Here is a 22,274-nt window from a genome sequence, read left to right as displayed (position 1 = left end):
AAACTAGAGCTGGATATTCAAGTAGCTAGAAACATGTACATTCCAAGCACAAGAAAGGGAAGTGGACAGAAAAGAAAGAAATAACTACAAACTACAGACATAAAGTGATAAATAAATATATTACTTATTGCCAAGTTATTTTTAAGAGAAAGAAATTAATATATAAAATCTTAGTTGAAACCAGATTTCATCCTTTCTAGGTATTCAGCATAAGGAATTCCTCCAAGGGAGTGTTTTTTTTTTTTTTCTTTTTTTTTTGTGGTACACAGGCCTCTCACTGTTGTGGCCTCTCCTGTTGCGGAGCACAGGCTCCAGACGCGCAAGCTCAGCGGCCATGGCTCACAGGCCCCGCCACTCCACGGCACGTGGGATCTTCCCAGACCGGGGCACGAACCCGTGTCCCCTGCATTGGCAGGCGGACTCTCAACCACTGCGCCACCAGGGAAGCCCCCTCCAAGAGAGTTTTTAAAGACATGTATACATTTACTTAAGATGCAGGCACTGGAAACAAGGTAACGTAGTTTATTTTTGTTGTTTTCCTTTTAAAGTAATGAGAATCCTGAAAATGAGGGGAAAACATGACAGTGCTAACTTCACAGCATATTTTCTTCTATAATAAACATAATTTGTGCCAAAGGTTAAATGTTTAATTTTCATAAGTGAGACTGTGTTAACATTTGTGATTTTTAAATGTTATTTTCCCCAAACTTTAAGGGCATTTTTTTCCACAAAATTAGTTTATCGGCCTAAATGGAACAATACATAAACAAACACTTAAGAACAAATGAAGCACATTTTCAGTGACACCAAAAAATAATGAGTAAAGAATGTTACTGAGGAGAAGCCCAGCCCATTCCCTTTTTTTTTTAAATTTAAGTAAGATACAATCCCAAACATTCTAGCATTGAAATTAAAAAAAAACAACAACAGTATGTCCCGAGTACAGAACTCCTTTATAAAATGAATTTTCACACTGCCCACCTACCTAACAGAGCAGCAAAGATAGGGAAGCGGTTTGGGTTCAGGTCCAGCTGCTTGGCAACCTCGTGCATCAGATATTGGCTTGTGGTGAGACTTTTCCCATTCCGGCTCAGTTTTAGGGCATGGGCACTGAAATAGTAGGGGATGTTGCACAGGGCATAATCAGAGTCGTATGCAACTAAGCCGTGGAAGCCGTTTTCTCTGCAGAAACCGATCACTTCTTGATGATGATCCTCGATGCTCTGTGCAACCTGTGCAAGGGAGAAGACCACTTCGTCAGAGGCCAGGCACCACTTCAGCACGTGCTCAATACACAGACATATCTGTACAGAATCTGTAAATTCCAGATATGGAAGATATGCAAGAGAGCCAAGCAGTCAAAACTAACAATCATAAAGTATGCAGCACATTGCTCAAATAAGAAATTTCAGTGGGAAATAATCTCCTGGTCAGTAACTTACGATCCTATCCAGACTGCAAATTAACTTTCAATTTCTTATCAAGTTCAAAGATCACCCTGTTTAAAAATACCCAATCCCAGGTGGCCCCTGTGACAGTATTTTGAAGGAAAAGAGACAGAAGAGGAAAATAAAGAAGTGTAAAGGACAGAGACAGAAAGAAGCCAGCCACTCTCAGTGAAAACAAAATAATTTCTTCAAAGTAAGTCAAAGCAAATAGGTGAAAATAACCAGAAGGATTAAAAAAAAAAAAAAAAGCCAAGTATTATCCATCACCTACCTATTAGTTACTATAGACCCTGAAGCATTCAGCATATGGGTAATAATAAGAATGAACATGTTTACCCCCAAATAATTGTCACTCGTTTATTCTGTGCAAAGGACCAGGACCATTGTCACTCGTTTATTCTGTGCAAAGCACCAGGTTCAGGACAACTGTGAAGGCTAGGTCTAAATTTACTGCCTTTTTAGTGATGAAAACTACAAGCTGAAGCTTCTTCTACTGGCTCTCCCATTGTGAAAGGTCAACCCCATCTATCTCAGGTGTCTGTCACATACTAGAGGGTAGAGAAGCAATGCCCACAGGAAAGCAAAAAGCCCCCAGAATTTCTCTATTCCAAAAAACATACCAAAGGGCATTGAAAAACATTTTCCTAAAATTATATATATAAAGTCAAAGACAATTCCTCTCCTGCTGTTACCCACACTCATTTAACCAACTAAAATTTGGCAGGTTTTTTTTTTTCCCCCTACAATGGATAAAGGTATTTTAGAAAACAGAATTTTAAACTTAATTGGGTGACTCAGCTGTGGAAAATTAACTCTCCATAGAGCCCTAAAGGTAAAAAAACAAGTGAGTGCCCTTAAACATAAATTTCTAGAACTACACTGCACGATTTGTGGCTATATTGAATTAAAATTTAAAATACATTAAAAATTAAGTTCAAGTGTTCAATGGTCACCTACTAGATGGATATCATTGTAGAGTTACTCATTTCTCACCGACTTTCAGCAAATTTTGTTAGAAAGTTAGTTATAATGAAATCTCAGCAGCAAAGCGGTCCTTTTAAAGATGCATATTTAAAAGAAAAATAATTTTTTGCATTCTCTTAAGTATTTTGATAAAAATATTTTGCTTTACAAAGAAAACAATAACAACAATTAGTCAATTACTCTTCTGTCTTAGAATAGGATGATGCTGTTTTATCTCAATCTAAAAAGAGTACTTTCACTAAAATAGAAAACTACAGTTAAAATTTATTTTAATTAGCCCAGCTTCATCTAGAAATGATAATCTCCAAGTCCATGCTCTCTACCTCAGATCACTTTATTACATAAAACTTTATATTTACAGCAATGTCTTAAGGCATTTAAAAATCACCAGCAATTCCTGCTTTCCAGACATCTTTAATATTGTCTGCACAATCTTCCTAAGAGGCCCTGAAATGAAGAGAGATTGTGAGTTACCACCCCCTCGCTCCAGTCCCCTCAGAGGAGTTCTAGAAAAGGCAGCATGGCTGCTTGCTTCATAGAGCCAGATATCCTGTAGAGGAGATGGGGCAAAATTAAATGCATGAGTTGAGTACTGTACAAGCTATATTTTGCAAGAGAGTTTGTTAACCTATTCTTCCAGGAAACTGAGGCTGCCAGCAGTTCAGAACCTAGCTCTGCCCAGCTCCAGGACAAGAGCGGTCCAGAGACTCATCCTCCCTGAGCACCCACTCTCTGCATGCCTCACAACATTACCTCATTACCCTCACAACAACCCTTGGAGAGGAAAGAAGGAGGTAGCCCTGTGTGGTCACTCAGTGGGGTGTTCAAGCAGGGGAACAGCAGGTATACTGACTCAGAGCTGAGTGTGGTGTCTGCAGCCTCATCCCAGAGACCCAGGGGAAAGCAGCAGGCAATGGAGTCAGAGCAGGTAGGGACAGATCTAATCTGGCAGGTTTTCAAGGAAGGCTGTGGGCATTGTAAAACAACAGGCAATATATTTCCAGAGCTGTAAAGCACTCATACTCTTTGACTCTGGAGCAATCTTACGCCAGGAAATAGAGCCTAATAAAGCAACGTATCTGATAAAAAAAAACGTTGGGAGCGTAAAAAGGGTGAGGGTAGCCTTCCATGGGAAAAATAAGTTAACATTAAGGAGCTGGGTAAACACAGCAACTACACAATGTTGTGGAGAAACTTGAGAAAAGCTTAGAATAAAATATTAAACAAGGGCTTCCCTGGTGGCGCAGTGGTTGAGAGTCCGCCTGCCGATGCAGGGGACACGGGTTTGTGTCCCGGTCCAGGAAGATCCCACATGCCGCGGAGCGGCTGGGCCCGTGAGCCATGGCCGCTGAGCCTGCGCGTCCGGAGCCTGTGCTCCCCAACGGGAGAGGCCCGCAAACCGCAAAAAAAAAAAAAAAAAAAAAATATTAAACAAAACCATTTCAGAATACAATATCCGCTACATACAACCACATAAAACTGCACCTGTGGAAAAAGACTGAAAGGGAGTAAGCAAAAACTAACACAGTTGTGCAGGGTGGCACAATTATACTTAAAAAAAAAAAAGAAAGAAAAAAACTTTAATTTATTATTATTTTTAACATCTTTATTGCAGTATAATTGCTTTACAATGGTGTTAGTTTCTGCTTTATAACAAAGTGAATCAGCTATACATATACATATATCCCCATATCCCCTCCCTCTCCCACCCCTCTAGGTGGTCACAAAGCACCGAGCTGATCCCCCTGTGTTATGCGGCTGCTTCCCACTAGCTATCTATTTTACATTTGGGAGTGTATATATGTCCATGCCACTCTCTCACTTTGTCCCAGCTTACCCTTCCCCCTCCCCGTGTCCTGAAGTCCATTCTCTACGTCTGCGTCTTCATTCCTGTCCTGTCATTAGGTTCTTCAGAACCATTTTTTTTTAAAGATTCCATATATACGTGTTAGCATACAGTATTTGCTTTTCTCTTTCTGACTTACTTCACTCTGTATGACAGACTCTAGGTCCATCCACCTTACTACAAATTACTCAGTTTTGTTTCTCTTTATCTCTGAGTAATATTCCATTGTATATATGTGCCACATCTTCTTTATCCATTCATCTGTTGATGGACACTTAGGTTGCTTCCATGTCCTGGCTATTGTAAATAGTGCTGCAATGAACATTGTGGTACATGACTCTTTTTGAATTATGGTAGGAAAAAAAACTTTTTTAAAGGAAAAAAATCTAATAAAAAGTTGAAACAGCCCTCATATACACCACGCCCACACTGGCCACCTCTATGCCACCGCACTGGGGGCAAATACTCCTCCTTTCACATCCATCTCCTGCCAGACAAGGCACGCAATTTGCTCATCTACGTATCAAGGGCCTAGCTTGGTGCCTGGCACACAGTAAAAACTATTTATGAAATGAAAAACTCTGGGAGTCCCAGTTCAGGGGCCCCAAACAGTCTTTAAATTATCTATAAAGATTACTATAAACTCTAAACAGTAGAAACCAACAGCCAGTAGAGCCTTATAGAGCAGTTTCATCTATCTCTGGGGAGTGGACTGTAGCGCTTTCCACAGTCACCTCCTTCCACTGACCCTTTTCCAAACACAATTTCTCATTCATTCAGAACACTTGGTTTCAGCCTGGCATTAATAAGCAAAGTGAATGAACTATTAATAATTCACTACAAGACTAATTTGCAAATGTTAACAATATCTTAATCCTCCCCCAAAGCACACCTAACATTAAACAAATAATTGTCTGCTAGAATTAATCTCCTAAAACAAAAGATAAAGGAATTCTGCCCTTAAGTAAGCACAGACTTCAAATCTAAAGCAAGGTGTATAACTGAATCACTTTGCTGTACACCAGAAACTAACACATTGTGTTAGTTCAATCAACTATACTTCAATTAAAAAAATAATAATAATAATAAAGCAAGGTGGAGCAATCTGTGCCCCTTGTCATGCTCATCTTTCCTATCTCAGGTACCCTGAGTGATATGGATGGCGAGGAGAACCAAAATGTCCAGGTTCCAGTTCTGGCTTGATGTCCAACCTGCCTAGCTAGGAATGTAAAATTAATGAATCTTTAAGATTCTTTCAACTTCTGAAATTCTAGTATTCTTCCCCACTGGTTAAAATCCATTTTGCCTTTATCTGAGGAAGGCTACATGGCATTAAAAACCACAAGGTAACAGAGATGCAATCCTTTCCAACAAGTGAACAATGGAAGTGTGGTGTAGCAGTTACTCAATTAGGGAAATAAAAACCCCACAAAACACCTAAATGAAAGAGTCTGGCTGATGGATACATGATTCTGCATTTGTACAAGCTCACATCATTGTACATATCATACAAAGGATAACTTTAATATACACAACTTAAAAAAAAAATCAGCCAGCAGTCAGGGATGGTAGGCCAGAATGCAAACTGACAAATGTATCAAATTGTATTATAAACCGTCTGTCACAGGGGTGCCAATGAACAACTCTGAAATCACTTTCACATGTGTTAAGGTTGGGGTAAATGGATGGTAGATGACCTCAGTGTCTCCCTATCAGAGAACGGGCTTACAAATGTGCAAAGGGAGGAGGCTAGCATGACCCTGTAGTGTTGGGTTAGCCATGGAGATGTCCGTAAGAACCCACAAGTAGATGACAACACAGACAGACAGGCACAGAAATCATTAGAGGTTAAGTGTGTGCACGTGGATTAGTCTATAAACACACACATGTATCTCCCAGGTGTCAGCAGAGAACCTAGAAGCAGCAACACCCCAGGAGAAAGCACATCTGTACCCCGATCTGGTTTCTAAATACCATTCTCCACTAAAAGGCATGACACTGAGCAGACGCCCAGTAGATACACGGAAGGAGGGCACTGCCCCCTCTGGAGCATTCTCCCCAAATCACAAGAAAATATCAGACAGCCCAAACTGGAGGCCAACCTACCAAATGCCTGATCAGTTCTCCAAAAGTGTCAAGGTCACCACAGAGACGAGCAGAGGCTGAGAACCTGTCCCAGATCAGAGATCAGTAAGTAGACAAGACGCCTAAAGGCAACAGGGCATCCAAAAAGGATACAGGTAGAAAATGGAAGAAATCTGAATGAAATACATAATGCAGTTAATGGTACTGTACCAATGCTAATTTCTTAGTTGTAACAGTTGTACCAGCTCACAGGATGCTAAGATGCATGAAAGCTGAGTGAAGGATATTCAGGAACTCTCTGTACCATTTTTGCAACTTTTCTATAAACCCCAAATTATTCCCATGTAAGAAGTTTACTTTAAAAAGAAAAAAAAAAAAAACACAATAGTCTACAAAAGCGGTCCCCAACCTTTTTGGCACCAGGGACCAGTTTCCTGGAAGACAATTCTTCCACAGATTGGAGGCGGCGGTGGGGGGAAGGAATGGTTTCGGGACGATTCAAGTGCATTACATTTACTGTGCACTTGATTTCTATCATTATTCCATTGTAATATATAATGAAATAATTATACAAATCACCATAATGCAGAATCAGTGGGAGCCCTGGGCTTCCTTTCACTTGCCACTCACTGATAAGAGTTTTGATATGAGTCTGCAAGCAACTGATTTATTATGGTCTCTGTGCAGTCAAACCTCTCTGCTAATGATAATCTGTATTTGCAGCCGCTCCCCAGAGCTGGCATCACCGCCTCAGCTCCACCTCAGATCATCAAGCTTTAGATTCTCATAAGGAGCACACAACCTACATCCCTCACATGCACAGCTCACAGTAGGGTTCGCACTCCTATAAGAATCAAATGCCGCAGGTGATCTGACAGCAGGCAGAGCTCAGGCAGTAATGCGAGCCATGGAAAGCAGTTGTAAATACAGATGAAGCTTCTACTCACTCATCCGCTGCTCACCTCCTGCTGTGCGGCCTGGTTCCTAACAGGCCATGGACGGTTACCAGTCCGTAGCCCAGGGGTTGGGGACCCCTGGTCTACAAGACACTAACTGAGAGACTGTTTTAAGCTATTTCATCATGTGAACAAAGCACTGAAAGGCCTGACAGGCAAAGTCTCCGAGAGTCTATCATGTGAAAACACAACTCTCCCCAGACAGTCCAACTAACGGAAGTAGGAAAGCCCACCACAGACGGCATAAATCTATGAATGAAAGAATAAAGTCCAACAACCAAGAATACCTGTAAGAGGCCCACTGAACAATTCCTCAAGACTTATGTCAAAGAGCCTGGTAGAGTCAGGGGTAAAGAATTGGATGCAGTGCAGAGGAGACTCGATGCAAGGTTTGGGTGGGGATAGGAAAACGCCTGGATTGCATCAAAACAGAACCTGAGAGGTAGTTATTTAATTAAAAAAAATAATAAATTCCAGAGGTTAAGCTTCTAGGAATCAGGGTCTAACAGGGTATCGCTGTTTTTTCTCCTTTCAGTGTGTCTTTCTTCCGGTCTGAATGCCTTTCACTCCTGTTTCCCATCTCTTCTACTCACCCTATTCCCCGTGTTCTGTTTCTCCAATTCCCTGGCCTTCCAGCTCCTGGCTCAGACTGGGCACGTTATGCTTAATGAAAATGGTATGTCTAGTTCTTAATTCTTAGTTTAGAAATGAGTAAAAACTATGAAATACAATGTTGGGAAGATTATTTCAATTTGAATTCCCAAAGAGTATAAAGCAAGCTAAAACATTAAGCCCAGACCTATCTACTCACAGGTGATAAAGAAAGGGTTAAGGCCTCCTATGAGAGCCAGCCAGACTTGGAATTATGCATAGCCTCCTCACAGAAAACCACAGGCTAAGTAACCAAAGACCACCTACCACCTTAAAGGCACTAGGCCTCGACTGATTTTTGCCATGGCTGCCATCACCACTGCATCAAAATGCAACTTCAGATCGAGGGAGTGAAACCGTAGAGCTCCTGAGTACAGTGCACAGAGCATTCAACGTTTACTATTTTTTTTAATATATAAATTTATTTATTTTATTTTTTTATTTTTGGCTGTGTTGGGTCTTCGTTGCTGTGAGCGGGCTTTCTCTAGTTGCGGTGAGCGGGGTCTACTCTGTTGCGGTGCGCGGGCTTCTCATTGCTGTGGCTTCTCTTTTTGCGGAGCATGGGCTCTAGGCGCGCAGGCTTCAGCAGTTGTAGCACGTGGGCTCAGTAGTTGTGGCTTGCAGGCTCTAGAGCTCAGGCTCAATAGTTGTGGTGCACGGGCTTAGTTGCTCCGCGGCATGTATGATCTTCTCGGGCCAGGGCTCGAACCTGTGTCCCTTGCACCGGCAGGCAGATTCTTAACCACTGCGCCACCAGGGAAGCCCACTTGATACATGCTTTGGTAGCCACAACTAGGCTGGGAACCACCAAACACCTCGCCTCACCTCTCCACCCATCCGTCACGGAGAAACATGGTATATGCAATCAGTGTTGAAGATCTTCAGTAGCTGGCAAAACGCCCCATTTTAGGTCCCAATGAAGTATTTTGTATTTAGCTAGGGATAATTTTATGTAACTATATATATGCCACAGAATCCTAGGTAAATCTTTTTATCTCAATAGTTTTAAGTTCCATCATTAAAAAGGCAGATACCTCAAAATTCAGTATTTTTTACAAAGAATAATGACTAAAAACTTCTCAAGCTTACTTTGTGAATGTTATTATTTATTAATGCTGAAAGCAGCTATGGGGAAAGTCCTATAAGAATGAAAATGTGACACCATTACTTACTCCTAATCTCCAGTGAAGAAGCACTTGTACAGTGAGGTTTTGTGTCTCTGGCATCAGGTGAACTCCACTGCCTACTTTAATACTTTCTGTACTTCCATTTCTTCATCTGCAAAAATAATAGTACTCTCCTACCTCATAGGGTAGCTGTGATGATTAAATGAGTTACTACATGTAAACAGCTCAGAATCATTCATAAATAATAAGCACTTGATAAATGTCAGGTACTATTTATTTTTAAGTAAGCTATGTGAGAAAGGATCTACTTCTTCATACTTTTCATGCAGGACCTGAAACACTATGAGTTGTCATAAAGAGATTTTCTGACACAAAGAAAAAAATATCATATGTGGTTTTTCTTTAGAATAATTTTACAGAGGCTCAGGGAATAATGTGACACGTCCTCCAACCAGCTACTAGCCTTAAAAGATATAAGTTAACCTGAACGTAAAAGGATAAGTCAACCTAAATTCTTTTGTTAAAAAAAAAAAAAAATCAGGCTCTGACCTTTATCCAACAGGATTCTAGACACTATGTATGAGGTGGGTAAAACTTACTCAGGCTACTTACTCCCTACTCAAGTCGAGCTGAAGAGTGAGAACATGAAAGTCAATGCTAACTTGGTAGAAGATTTTTATTGTTGTTGTTTACTTTAAAAGAGCAATTTTAGTGTCATGACATACATTACCAATGTCTCTAAAAGTAAATCTCTCCTCCTCAAGAAATCTGTAATCATGGCTGAATAAACATCTTACCTTACATAGCTCTTGGTTATTCTATAAGAATTGGTTGCAGTGGTCTTAAAAGCAAGGAAAAACAATTTCTTTTTAAATAAGGGAGTGGCACATGAAAAGATTCTCAACTTCATTAATCATAGGGAAATGTAAATCAAAACCACAAGATACCATTTCACACCAATTAAGATGGCTACTAAAAAAAAAACAGAAATAAGCAAGTGTTGGCGAGGATGTGGAAAAACTGGAACCCTCACACATTGCTGGTGGGAATGTAAAATGGTGTAGTTGCTGTGGAAAATGGTATAACAGTTCTCAAAATATAAAATCACCATATGATCCTGCAATTCCATTTCTGGGCATATACTCAAAAGAACTGAACGCAAGGATTCAAACAGATATTTGCACCCCCATCTTCATAGCAATATTATTCACAATAGCCAAAATGTAGAAGCAACCCAAGAGTCCACTGACAGATGAACAGATAAGCAAAATGTGGTCTATCCCACACAAGAAATTATTATGCATCCTTGAAAAGGAAGGAAATTCTGATACATACTACAACACAGATGAACCTCGAGGACATTATGCTCAGTGAAATAAACCAGTTACAAAAAGATAAATTCTGTGTGATTCCATTCATATGAGGTGCCTTAAGTAGTCAGATTCATAGAGACAAGAAAGTAAAATGGCGGCTGCCACAGGCTGGCAGAGAGGAATGGGGAGTTAGTGCTCAATGAGTTCACTTTGAGAAGATGAGAAATTTCTGGAGATTGACGGTAGTGACGGCTGCATAGCAGTGTGAATGTGGTTTCGCATCTGCTGACATGGAGAGCCGACTGTACTCACTGTACTACACCATTTTACATCAGGGACTTGAGCATCCTTGGATTTTGGTATCTGAGGGGGCTCCTGGAATCAGTCCCCTGCATATACCTGAGGGAAGATTGTACTTAATTCTACTGAACTTAATTCCACTTAAAAATGGTTAAAATGGGCGGGCTTCCCTGGTGGCGCAGTGGTCAAGAATCCACCTGCCAATGCAGGGGACATGGATTCGAGCCCTGGTCCAGGAAGATCCCACACGCTTAGCTGCGGAGCAACTAAGCCCCTGAACCACAACTACTGAGCCTGTGCTCTAGAGCCCGCAAGCCACAACGGCTATGCCCGCCCGCCCCAACTACTGAAGTCTGCACACCTAGGGCCCGTGCTCTGCAACAAGAGAAGCCACCACAGTGAGAAGCCTGCACAATGCAACGAAGAGCAGCCCCCGCTAGCCGCAACTAGAGAAAGCCCACGCGCAGCAATGAAGACCCAATGCAGCCAAAAATAAAATAAATTAATAAAAAAATAAAAATAAGAAATGGTTAAAATGGTAAAACTTTTGTTATAGTTTATTACAATTAAAAAATAAAGATAAAAATTATAATAAGAGGGTGGCACCCCATCTCCCTGTTTTCTCAGAAATCCTAGGCACTTAGCTCCAAGATATAACTTCCTCCTTGTCAAAACAGAAGTTTTATTTTTCCTTTGGATAATGACATTAGCATATATGTAATGTATTATATCTGCCAGCCTACATAAAAGGGTGAGATTTCTTCTTTGCAATCTCTTTAGCAGGTTGCCTGTGATGCAACTGCAATCTGTTTCAATGCTTATTCAATAATAAAACTGTTTTCTTTCTCTGTTAAAAAATTAAATAAGAGAGTGAATGTCCTAAAAGAAATGCAAGTTAAACTTCATACATTTTTAAAATAAAAATAATAAAAGGAATGTTGAGGGCTTCCCTGGTGGCGCAGTGGTTGAGAGTCCGCCTGACAATGCAGGGGACACGGGTTCGTGCCCCGGTCCGGGAAGATCCCACATGCCGTGGAGCGCGGCTAGGCCCGTGAGCCATGGCTGCTGAGCCTGCACGTCCAGAGCCTGTGCTCCACAACGGAAGAGGCCACAATACTGAGAGGCCCGCGTACCGCAAAAAAAAAAAAGGAATATTGAACCAAGGGGGAAAGGGGTGGGGTGGGAGGAATTGGGAGACTGGGACTGACACATATACATTATTGATACTATGGATAAAATGGACAACTGATAGGAACATGCTATATAGCACAGGGAACTCACCTAGTGCACAGTGGTAACCTAAATGGGAGTGAAGTCCAAAAGGGAGGGGATATCTGTATGTGTTTGGCTGATTCATTTTGTTGTGCAGTGGAGGCTAACACAACATTGTAAAGCAACCATACTCCAATAAAAATTAATTTAAAAGAGAAAAGGAGTGTTGAAACACCAACATTATTTGTATTCAGTGTCTACTCAGCCTACTATATTAATCTCCTAATGATTCAGCTAACTCCAAGCAATAGTATTCTTTTTAAAAATCCAATTCCAAAATACATCAAAATTTAACTTTTGGAATTTAGAAAAATGAATCTCAGATTGATGCAATTTATTTCAAAATGGTGACACGTGCAAATTCTTTATTGAAATATTTAATGGCTCACATAGGTACAGGAGATTGAAAAACCATGGTGCCTGTGCTCATCCAAGCGGTCCAGGGAGGCCCTCCCAGTCTGGACTGGCTGGCACTCCTGCCCATGAAGATGAACAATACACTCCAGACCTATGAAAACTCAATCCTCCAGTAATACTCCTTCCAGTATACTTTCCTACACTAACTGGCAAAATACCAACAGGGTAGTTTCAGTTTTTCCAAAGAAATAAATTTATTCTAGAGACAAGCGGGAAATACCAAGTAACCGGGGTACAAAAGAATCACGTTTCTAGATCACAGATCCTTAATTACTGTAGATTTACCATCACCTTTGCAGATAAATCAGTGTGCCAAGTTCAACTCTATACTGGCCCTAAACTACCTAGAAACAATGTTTGATAGAGCCAGGTATAACAAGGGAGAAAAAAAAAAGATGGCTAAGTGAAGCCAATTTCCCTAAGCAGTCACCCCTTTGATGTCTTCAGCACAGCTCCTAAATTAAGAAGCATAAAGGGCTTAATCAAAGATAAAGCCTCTGTGCCAGGTGGCCAAACTGAGACTACTTATCTGTGGAATTGACTAGACTCTGGGTTTGAACACAAACTTTCTACCATCTTTCTGCCATCACTGCCTTGCACAAGGTGACTAACTGGTGAGTCTGGAATTGATTTATTTGTCCATTTCTCAAATATATTTTGAACACGTACTACATGCCAATGTTCTAAGAGATGGATAACATAATGTTCTAAGAGGTGGTCATCCATCATAGGACTTACTTGCTAGAGAAAACATAAACATAAGTAAAAACTAATTCCAGCTATATAGAGACATTTGGAGAATTTTAGAATATTTCTATCTGAACTCTGATTCACTTACATCTAATTGTTCTATTTATAAAACTTTGTCTATAAATCCATTGGAAAATAAATCTAATTTTTCAATTCTAAAGTATTGCTTCTTTAAGGTGGGGGTGGAAAAAATGGGTGAAGTCTAAATGTACAAACTTCCAGTTACAGTTGACCCCCAAACAATGGGGAGGGAGGTGTTTAGGCAAACCAACCCTCCACGCAGTCAAAAATCTGTGTATAAATTTACAGTTAGTCCTCCATCCACGGTTCTGCATCCATGGACTCAACCAACCACAGATTGTAATATTTACTATTGACAAAAATCCACATATAAGTGGACCCACACTGCTAAAACACGTGTCGTTCAAGGGTCATCTGTATAAAATAAATAAGTCATGTGGATGTAATGTACAGCATGGAGAGTGTAGTTAACACTGTATTGTATATTTGAAAGTTGCTAAGAGAGAGCTTAAAAATTCTCATAAGAAAAAAAAGTATAACTATGTATGGTGATGGATGTTAACTAGACTTAATGTGGTGATCATTTCATAATATATACATATATTGAATCATTATGCTGTACAGCTGAAGCTAATATAATGCTATATGTCCACTATATCCCAATTTTAAAAAAAAAGGAACTCCTCTTCATATTACATGGTATTTATTCCTACGGTCAATTTCTTACTAAGGCTGGAATGTATAGTATGTTTTAATTAATTTCTTTCCATTGTATAAATTCTAATTGTATAAAACAAAATGAAGAGCAACGTGGGTCTAGAAATATATAAGAGAGAAGGTGTGTGTATGTACGTATCTTATTTAGAAAACTAAGCTATATTCTCTTTTTTTACTTATCTCCCTGGTATACTTAGAAATCTCTATTTCAAACATTTATATGGCTTTACTAAGGCCCAAAGCTTAGAATTCTTTGACTTGTTCACATCAGGATTTCCTAGCCTTGGCACTGGTGATATTTGGGAATGGATAATTCTTTACTGTGGGGCTGTCCTGTGCATTGTAGAATGTTTAGCAGCATCCCTGGCCCCTGCCTCTAGATGCCTGCAGCCAGTATGCCCTCATCTGTGACAATCAAAAATGTCTCTAGACCTTGACAAAATCACCAGCCCTCTAGCCCCTGTTGAGAATCACTGCTCTTCAGTGACTAAATAGATTGTCCTGTGGCATCAAAGAAAGTTCCAAACGTTGACATGGGAAAATGATGTAAACAAGCCCCCACCCCCAGCCCCGCTTCCACTAGAGTAAACTCCTTAAACGATTCCATTCTTTTCTGTTATATTCACTCCTCCACACCTGGCCAATAGCAGGCACTCAATGTTTGCTAAAGGGAGAATGAATCATCACTGGAAACCAGAGAAGAGAGAATAAGAAATTTAAAGAAAATAAATCGTACTTAATGGCCATTGACCCAGGTGTTGAAAGAAAATAATTTAATTGCCTATATAAATAGAACAAAGTAAATATATGATTAAAAAGTTGAATGCCTATACTAAACATAGGAAATACAGGAGGAGTAAAATTAGTCCCTGGCCTCAAGTAGCTTAGAGTTAGTGGGGGAGATACATATGAAGGTAGCTACAATAAAGCTTTTGAGATGGGCTTTGAGGTAGAACCAAAATTCTGGCAAGCGAAAGTGGGGTAGACAGAGGGAGACATCAGTAGAGTTGGGAAATGGACATTTCTTGGGGAAACAGTAAACAGTCTGGTTGGGAGCATTTTAAAAGTATAACAGAAGAATTCTGAAACTAAGGAAGGTAGAATGGATTCGGATTGCAGGAGGGTCTAAAAGCCTGAATAAGGAGTTTGGATTAATGGTTTTGTTGACAGTCGTTGCCAGGAGAATGACTCACCTGAGGACCCTGCAGGGTGCTCTGACATTGTGTGCAAGATGAGTTCCACTGTTGATACTAGGCACGGGGGCCTGGTCAGATCCAGAGGCAATTCTGACTACTATCCACAGTAAGACACAGTTTAATATAATGGTATTCACCCTTAATACATGTCTTGCATTCTCCTTTTTATTCTATTTTATTCTGTGTGAATTTTTCTAAATGCTGATAAACACCCAATAATTTGGTTTCACAACCCACCAGACCTTTTCGGTAAACTTGGTGAGTTCACATGTCGGGAATACTAGAAATGAGGAACAGAAGTGTAAGTAAGAGACCGCTGGGCTAGAACTGATGTGTCATATTGCAGGGACTGGCAGGATGGAATGATAAAAATGCCAAAGATGACTCCAGGGTGGTAAGTGTAACTTTGAAATAGGTGACCATCAGGCTCAAACCAGTTAGGGCTAAAAGTGAAATCAGAACAGACTGGGAGAAGAGACAATTGTGGAAAGTGAAAGGAGAATGAAGGGTGTATCAGTAAAAGTCAGGCTCTAGGGGGGACATGCAGTTTGAAGTCTTAAAGGTGGTATCATTCTTCCTGCTAATTATAGGACACAAACCCTAGGGTAGCTAAAGTGAAATTACAATAGTCACTAGAGGTGACTAATCTGAGGTCAGATTAGAGAGAACAGTCAGTTTGTGTGTTGAATGGGATATTGGAGAAGTAATCTCTAAGTACATAAAACCAGCTGCTCAAGTCTTTGAGAACAGTAAAAGGGTGCACTGGAAACTGTCAGATGTTGAAAGAATATGTGCATAGTATTAACCTCAAAAGAGGTAATAATAAGAGTATATAACAGAAAAGGTCCACAGAATTATGGCATTTATGGAAAGTCATATTTCAGTAACTCCAGGAAATGGAAGTGCTTTGATAATCAAAAAGGCTTCAACAATGCAATGTTGAAGGGAGGAGGCAATGGGCTTTGGTAAGTCTAACTTTAAACCTAAAAAATGGGTGATAATTGTTGATAAGTATCAGTGCTGAAGTCACAAATTGGTGGCTCAAGATCTGAATCTAGCCCGGAGTCCATTTTCCTTGGCTTAAAGGTGTTTTTTAAATGGAATAATTTCAAATAAAAATCTGGATTTCTGACTTTCCCGAAAAATCTGAAGGTCTGGCAATGTTGGCTCTATAGTCTTGTAAGGCTTTTAAAATGTGCACACTCTTCAATCTACCAAGTTTGTGCGTGCATACCATTTGTAGGGGATAGATAAATCATACACTATGCAGGCATTAAAAAGAATTAGAACTGTAAGTACAGACATGAAAAGATTTTGTACATACTTATAAAAAAACAAACTGCTGAATAATGTAGTGATCGCATTAATGTTAAAAACTAAAACTATTTTGATAACATATGATATATAATATAAAATATACATAGGCAGCTGCTGTGGAAAATAGTACGGTGATTCCTTGAGAAATTAAATATAAAATTACCAAATGATCCAGCAATTCCACTCCTGGGTACATACCCCAATGAACTGAAAGCGGGGACTCCCAACAGATTTTTGTACACCCATATTCACAGCAGCACTATTCATTAGTCACAACAGCCAAAGGGGGAAGCAACCCAAGAATCCATAAACGAAATGTGGTCCATCCACAGAATAGAGTATTTTTCAGCCTTATAAGGGAAGGAAATTCTGACACAACATTACAATATGGATGAACCTTGAAGACATTATGGCTAAGAGAAATAAGCCAGTCACAAAACTGGTACACTTGAAGAAAATAAATATTTTTAAATAAGTATTTTAAATGTATGGCTGGTTTGAGTTATAATGTGGTCAATTCTGAATTGTAAGTATTCCCTGATCAATTAGAGATCTTTAAGAATAACAGTATATTGCTAGTTTTCAGTGTCTCTTGGATAGAAACTGTGCTGCCTGGAAAAAGCAGCAGAGGCGTTTTGCTATCAGATCTGACCTGAGAGTGAACTGCAGGTAGGCACACCCCACAGCATTCTTACACAATGAAACTGAACTTTGACTTCAGCACACCACTTCCCTCTTGAAGAGGTTACTGGTTACTCGTCCCCAGACGTTGCTCAATCAGCAATCGCAATCCCGTTTCTTCCCACATTAACAAAACACTGAGGGCTAAGTGAGACAGCACTGTGAGAGATGACCTAGCATGGGACTGGCACCCTACAAAGTATACAAAGAAAGAGATCATCATCCCAAGATCTCAGGCCACAGCCTAATCTCACATTCTTCCAGTGACTTAAAACAGGAGCTCTGCTTTATGTAAGATCTGAGTAAATACCCCAGAGTACCGATTCAGGATAAAATTTCAAGGACTTCATTATAAACCTGCACACCAACACCACAAGTCTTGAGGCAGAAACATTTAGTAAAGCTCCAGGCATCTAATGCCACCAAGATTTTAAAATCAACATCAGTCCTCACCAAGTTTCAAAGGTTATGATGACTCAAGGCACACAAGAGGAAATGCTCCTAGTAACTAACAGAAGCCAAGTTCAGGCTGGGCAGTTTAATGACCTGAACAAAATTAGCTGATGTGTGGGCCAACTTCTAATGGTTAAAGAAATGCAATTATTACTTTAGCAAAGACATACTCTTCTAAGCCAAAGAAGATTTCTCTAAGCAAAGCTGACGGGAAATTAAGACTTTCTGCCAGTTTGCAGAACCCTGGAGACGGCCAATACGATGGTAGATTTTTGTAAGAAAAATGCCTCATATGCCCAACATTATATATAGTGAGATGTTTGCATCAATTCCTTTGCCAATTTTTATTTAACCTTAAAAAAAAATACAAATATCATACAGTAAAATTAACTTTTATTTACTTTTGATGTACAGTTCTATGATTTTAAAACATGCTACCAGGGCTTCCCTGGTGGCGCAGTGGTTAAGAGTCTGCCTGCCGATGCAGGGGACACGGGTTCGTGCCCCGGTCCGGGAAGATCCCACATGCCGAGGAACGGCTGGGTCCGTGAGCCATGGCCGCTGAGCCTGCGCATCCAGAGCCTATGGTCCGCAACGGGAGGGACCACAACAGTGAGAGGCCCGTGTACCACAAAAAAAAAAAAAAAAAAAATGCTACCACCACTACCATCAGGTTACATCACCCCAAAAAGCTCCCTCCTGCTGTCCCTTTATATTCACACCCTCAGGCAACCACTCATTGGGTCCCCATCACTACAGCCTTATCTTCAAGAGAATGTCATATAAATAGAACCATACCTTTTGAGCCTGGCTTCTTTCACTCAGTATGAAGCTATAAAGACTCATCCAAGTTGTATGTATCAGTAGTTTCTCCCTTTTTATTGCTAAGTAGTATTGCACAGTACCATAGCTTAACTATTCACCTATTAAAGGATATTTTGGTTGTTTCCAGTTTTGGCTATTATGAATAAAACTGCTATGAACATTCAAGTTCAGTTTTTGTGTGAATAATAGTTTCATTAGGAAAATACCCAGGAGTACAACTGCTGGACCACATGGTAAATGCATTTTATAATAAACTAAGGGAGCTGTTTTTTAGGGTGGCGTGCCATCTTGCATTCCCACCAGCCATGTGGGATGATTCCAATTGCTCAGCATTCTTGCCAGCACTTGGCATTGCCAGAATTATTTATTTTAGCCATTCTAACAAGTATGTAGTGATATGCCATCATGGTTTTAATTCACTTAACCATTTGATGGGCATTTTTAAAAAACAGTACACTCCCTTCACTCCCTTAGAGAATGCTGAACATAAATTTTTCTGGCTCAAAATCATCCTCATAGAGTAAACCATACTGCCCTCAGGGGCTACTGAAGTACATAGGGTTGTTTTCTTTTTTCTAAGGAAGCCCCAGAATTATGTGTGTTTTTTATAGCTTTTTCTATCTTCTCCCTTGTGAAGTGTCACTTCCTTCTATTAATGGTGCGCCTGCCTGGCAGACTTTCCTCTGCACCCTTTTCTCAAGCTAAGTTTAGAAATAGATAACTAAGCTTATCAGAATTACATCTGAAAAGGAGAGGGCAGTCTACAAGGGAGAGAAGTTGATTCTTCAAGGAGGAAACAGAAAGCTTTTTTTTTCCTTTTTGGGTCACTATACCAAAGCTTCCTGACCTCTCATTTGGCTGCTGAGAAATTTTTAGTAGCTAGATTTCTTAGGCATTTTCCAAAAAGGTGAGGCTGCCAGTTAAGTGTCCACCAAGGAATTGAGTCTTTACTATATTAAACTGTAAAATTAACACTATATTGTGGTTCTATATCAGGAGTTAAAAGCTTATCTAAAGCAAAATAATTATAGACTCAATTATATCTTGAGTGCAGAAACCTAAGTGGAAAAAATGATCTTAAATCTACTTTCTTACTAACTTACACATTGGTCAAAATTCTGGGCATCCAGCAGGTAAGTGAGACATTTACAGGGGCACAAAGATAAATACCAAGAAATTTTACAATTAAAAAAGAATTTAGCAGTTCTTTCAAAAGATACAGTGACTGTGTACAAACACTGACTCCAATCCTAAGTAAAATTTACGGTGTTCCTTTGAAAGCCACTTGACTAGAAAGCTCATTGTCTTTCCAGTAGTAGTTTCCATCTCTGAACAAGATAAAACTGTTAACACTCAGGGCATCTTCTGGAGGTGGATCACACCTGGGAGTCGGCACTGTCTTACTTCTCAGAGAGCCCAGGCTCCAGGGCAGAAAATGCCAGCAGCAGTCCCTGGCTCTCAGCCGAACTTCCCCAGGGACGCAGGCTAGGTCTCTGCCATACTCACAGACCAATCGCCGCTCTTCCAGCAGCCTCGACCCGCACACTTAGAAACCCTGTCGCCAATTGCAACAGGATCGGGGTGGGACTTCCGCTATCACTTTAGGCTTAACCACCACCATCTCAGCACAGGCAAGAGCAATCAGGAAGTTTGAATTTCACAAACTTTGGGAACAAGCACAGTTTCAAGCAGAAATAAAGGAATGACAAACACGTTGGAAGGCAGAGTGGCAAAAGTCAGAAAACCAAAACGGCCTCCCTAAAAATTTTAAACAAAGAACAATCAAAAAGGAAGCAATCAAAACTCAAGTCAAGGGTCATTGATTTGCATGTTATCTCTGCCGTGGCTGCTAGGTCCTCAAGCACTCCTTGGCCTGGGTTCAGGAAGGAGACCTCTGCCAAAAGGACAGCAGAATGCCGGACAGTCAAAGCTCTGATTACCTGAGTGCACAGCCCAAAGTGGTAGAGTCCTCACTGTGCAGAGAGAAATAAATCCTGGAAACTCTGATTCACATTCTCTTTGCCCTGACTCTGAACTACTCTCTTCACTTCAGATACACAGAACCAAAGACCTTTTCACGTAGACTCTAAGTCACAGAACTGACAAAATTTCAGCATGTCAAAATTTATGATTCTTTGAAATCTAACACACACGAAAATCCGACAATTTCTCTAAAAATTGTCATCTTCCAGGGAACCTGGACCCAGCCCTGCGTTCTCAAGAAGAGGCTAACTCCACAGGCCTTGCCCAGGTCACTGCCCCCAGCTGAGCCGGGGTGACAGCAGTAGGCAGACCTTCCATCCACCCTCAGTGGCTGGAGACCCCTTTCTGTCGCCATCTAGCCCACTTGCTCCCCCAAAAAACCTGTTGCTGTTCAAGCCCTGCTAAAGGAAAACCAGCGTCTCATAAAAGTTCAGGTTAGTAATCTACCTGCTTCAAAGAGTGGAGGAATACTCCGGATCTCAGCGATGGTGGCACTGCACCCTCCAAGCCTGCAGCTATCCGCTGGTCTTAAGGTTCTCGGACGGCCTGGAGCAGCCGAAGTCCCCAGACCCCGGGCACTCGCAGCCGCCGGCCGGGCTCCAGGCCGCGCGTCCATTTTGCAGCAGTTCAGACCGGGAGGGGAGAGGCGCCTGCAGTCTCCCGGACCAGACCCCGAACCCTGCCCAGCTCCAACTTCAGATCCCGACCCGCTCGGACCCCAGACCCCAACCCCGGCCCAAGCCCGCACCCCAGACCCCGAATCAGGCCCAGACCTCTGGCCCGCTCCTTCTCTGTTACCCCAAACTCCAGTCCAACCCCGACCTCGGACTCCAGATCCCGACCCACCCTGACTCTGAATTCAAGCGACTCCGGCCCCACGCCCACGCAGACCCCAGCCCAGCCCCGGCCTCCAACCCCGCCCCCGGCCCCCAGGCCCACGCGGACCCCAGCCAGCCTGCCCGCCCGGCGGGCCGCACCTTGACGTGGAAGCGGATGAGCGCCAGGCGGATGCAGTGCGCCATGCAGACGGGTGGCAGGAACCAGACCTTGGGCGGCGGGGTGCCCTTGTTCTGGACATGGCTGACGATCTGCTGCGCCGTCTGGCGCTCGTTGCCCTGCCGCTTGACCCACTCGTGCAGCCGCGCCTTCTCGAGCGCGCCGTTGAAAAAGACGAAGAGCTCGATGTTGCCGCCGAAGCAGGCCTTGGCTAGCGCGGCCAGGTAGCCGAGCATGTGGTTCCACTGGCCGCCGCTCACCCAGTCGGTGTAGAAGCCGCCGTAGAGGCGATGCAGGCAGTTGTCGGCGTCCACCAGCAGGCGCAGCGGCGTGTGCGGGGGCCGCTGCCGCCCGCCGCCCACCAGGCTGCCCCGGGCCAGCTTCTGCAGCTCCACCGGCACCACGGCGCTCGGGCAGTGCTTCTCGATGTAGTCCTGGAAGCCCTGCACGCCCATGGCGGCGGCGGCGGCGGCGGCGGGCGCGGGGCGGCGGGGCGGCGGGGCCGGGGGCGGCGGGGCCGTGGCGCTGGCCTGGGCCGGGGCGGCGGGCTCTAGGGGGGGCCGGGCCGGGCCGCGGGCGCGCTCATGGCCGCTGCTGCCGCCATGTGCTACCGCCTCCCAGGGCCATGGCGGGGAGGGACCTGCGCCGTGCGCCGCTCCAGGCCCAGGCCAGGCTGAGGCGGCCTCGCGCGGGCGGGCGGGCGGCGGCGGAGGGGCGGGGCGATGCCAGCTGACTTACGTGGGCCGGCGGAAGGGGCGGAAGAGGCGGTGCCGCGGCTGAGCTGCCCGTACCCCGGACTGAGCGGTCGGTATACTGAGGGCCAGGACTCCGAACCTGAACCCCAGTCCCAGACCGAGGAGGACAGACCGGGGAGAGTCCGCGAGGTCCAGTCCAGGGAAGGAGGCGCCGGGCCCAAGCGGCGCCGCTGGGCCTGCG

At 42.5% G+C, this 22,274-nt stretch overlaps 1 protein-coding gene across 2 annotated transcripts in view; it reads right to left on the bottom strand.

Annotated features, from left to right (window-relative positions):
* The window catches only part of FAM120A (family with sequence similarity 120 member A), a 104,984-nt gene extending 83,175 nt beyond the window's left edge, over window positions 1-21,809 (bottom strand). The window contains exons 1-2 of one of the 2 annotated variants that reach the window (XM_065879272.1): window positions 21,320-21,809; window positions 986-1,232 (exon numbers count right to left, since the gene is read on the bottom strand). In XM_065879272.1, coding sequence (XP_065735344.1) covers window positions 986-1,232; window positions 21,320-21,793 — 721 coding nt within the window. In that variant the 5' untranslated portion in view covers window positions 21,794-21,809. The remainder of the gene's footprint in view (window positions 1-985; window positions 1,233-21,319) is intronic. The other variant, XM_065879271.1, reaches the window with a different exon arrangement.
* Window positions 21,810-22,274: the final 465 nt, after the last annotated feature.

Source organism: Phocoena phocoena, chromosome 6 (genome assembly GCF_963924675.1).
Source record: "Phocoena phocoena chromosome 6, mPhoPho1.1, whole genome shotgun sequence".
Classification (NCBI taxonomy): Eukaryota; Metazoa; Chordata; class Mammalia; order Artiodactyla; family Phocoenidae; genus Phocoena; species Phocoena phocoena.
This window is presented reverse-complemented; position numbering and strand designations above follow the sequence as displayed.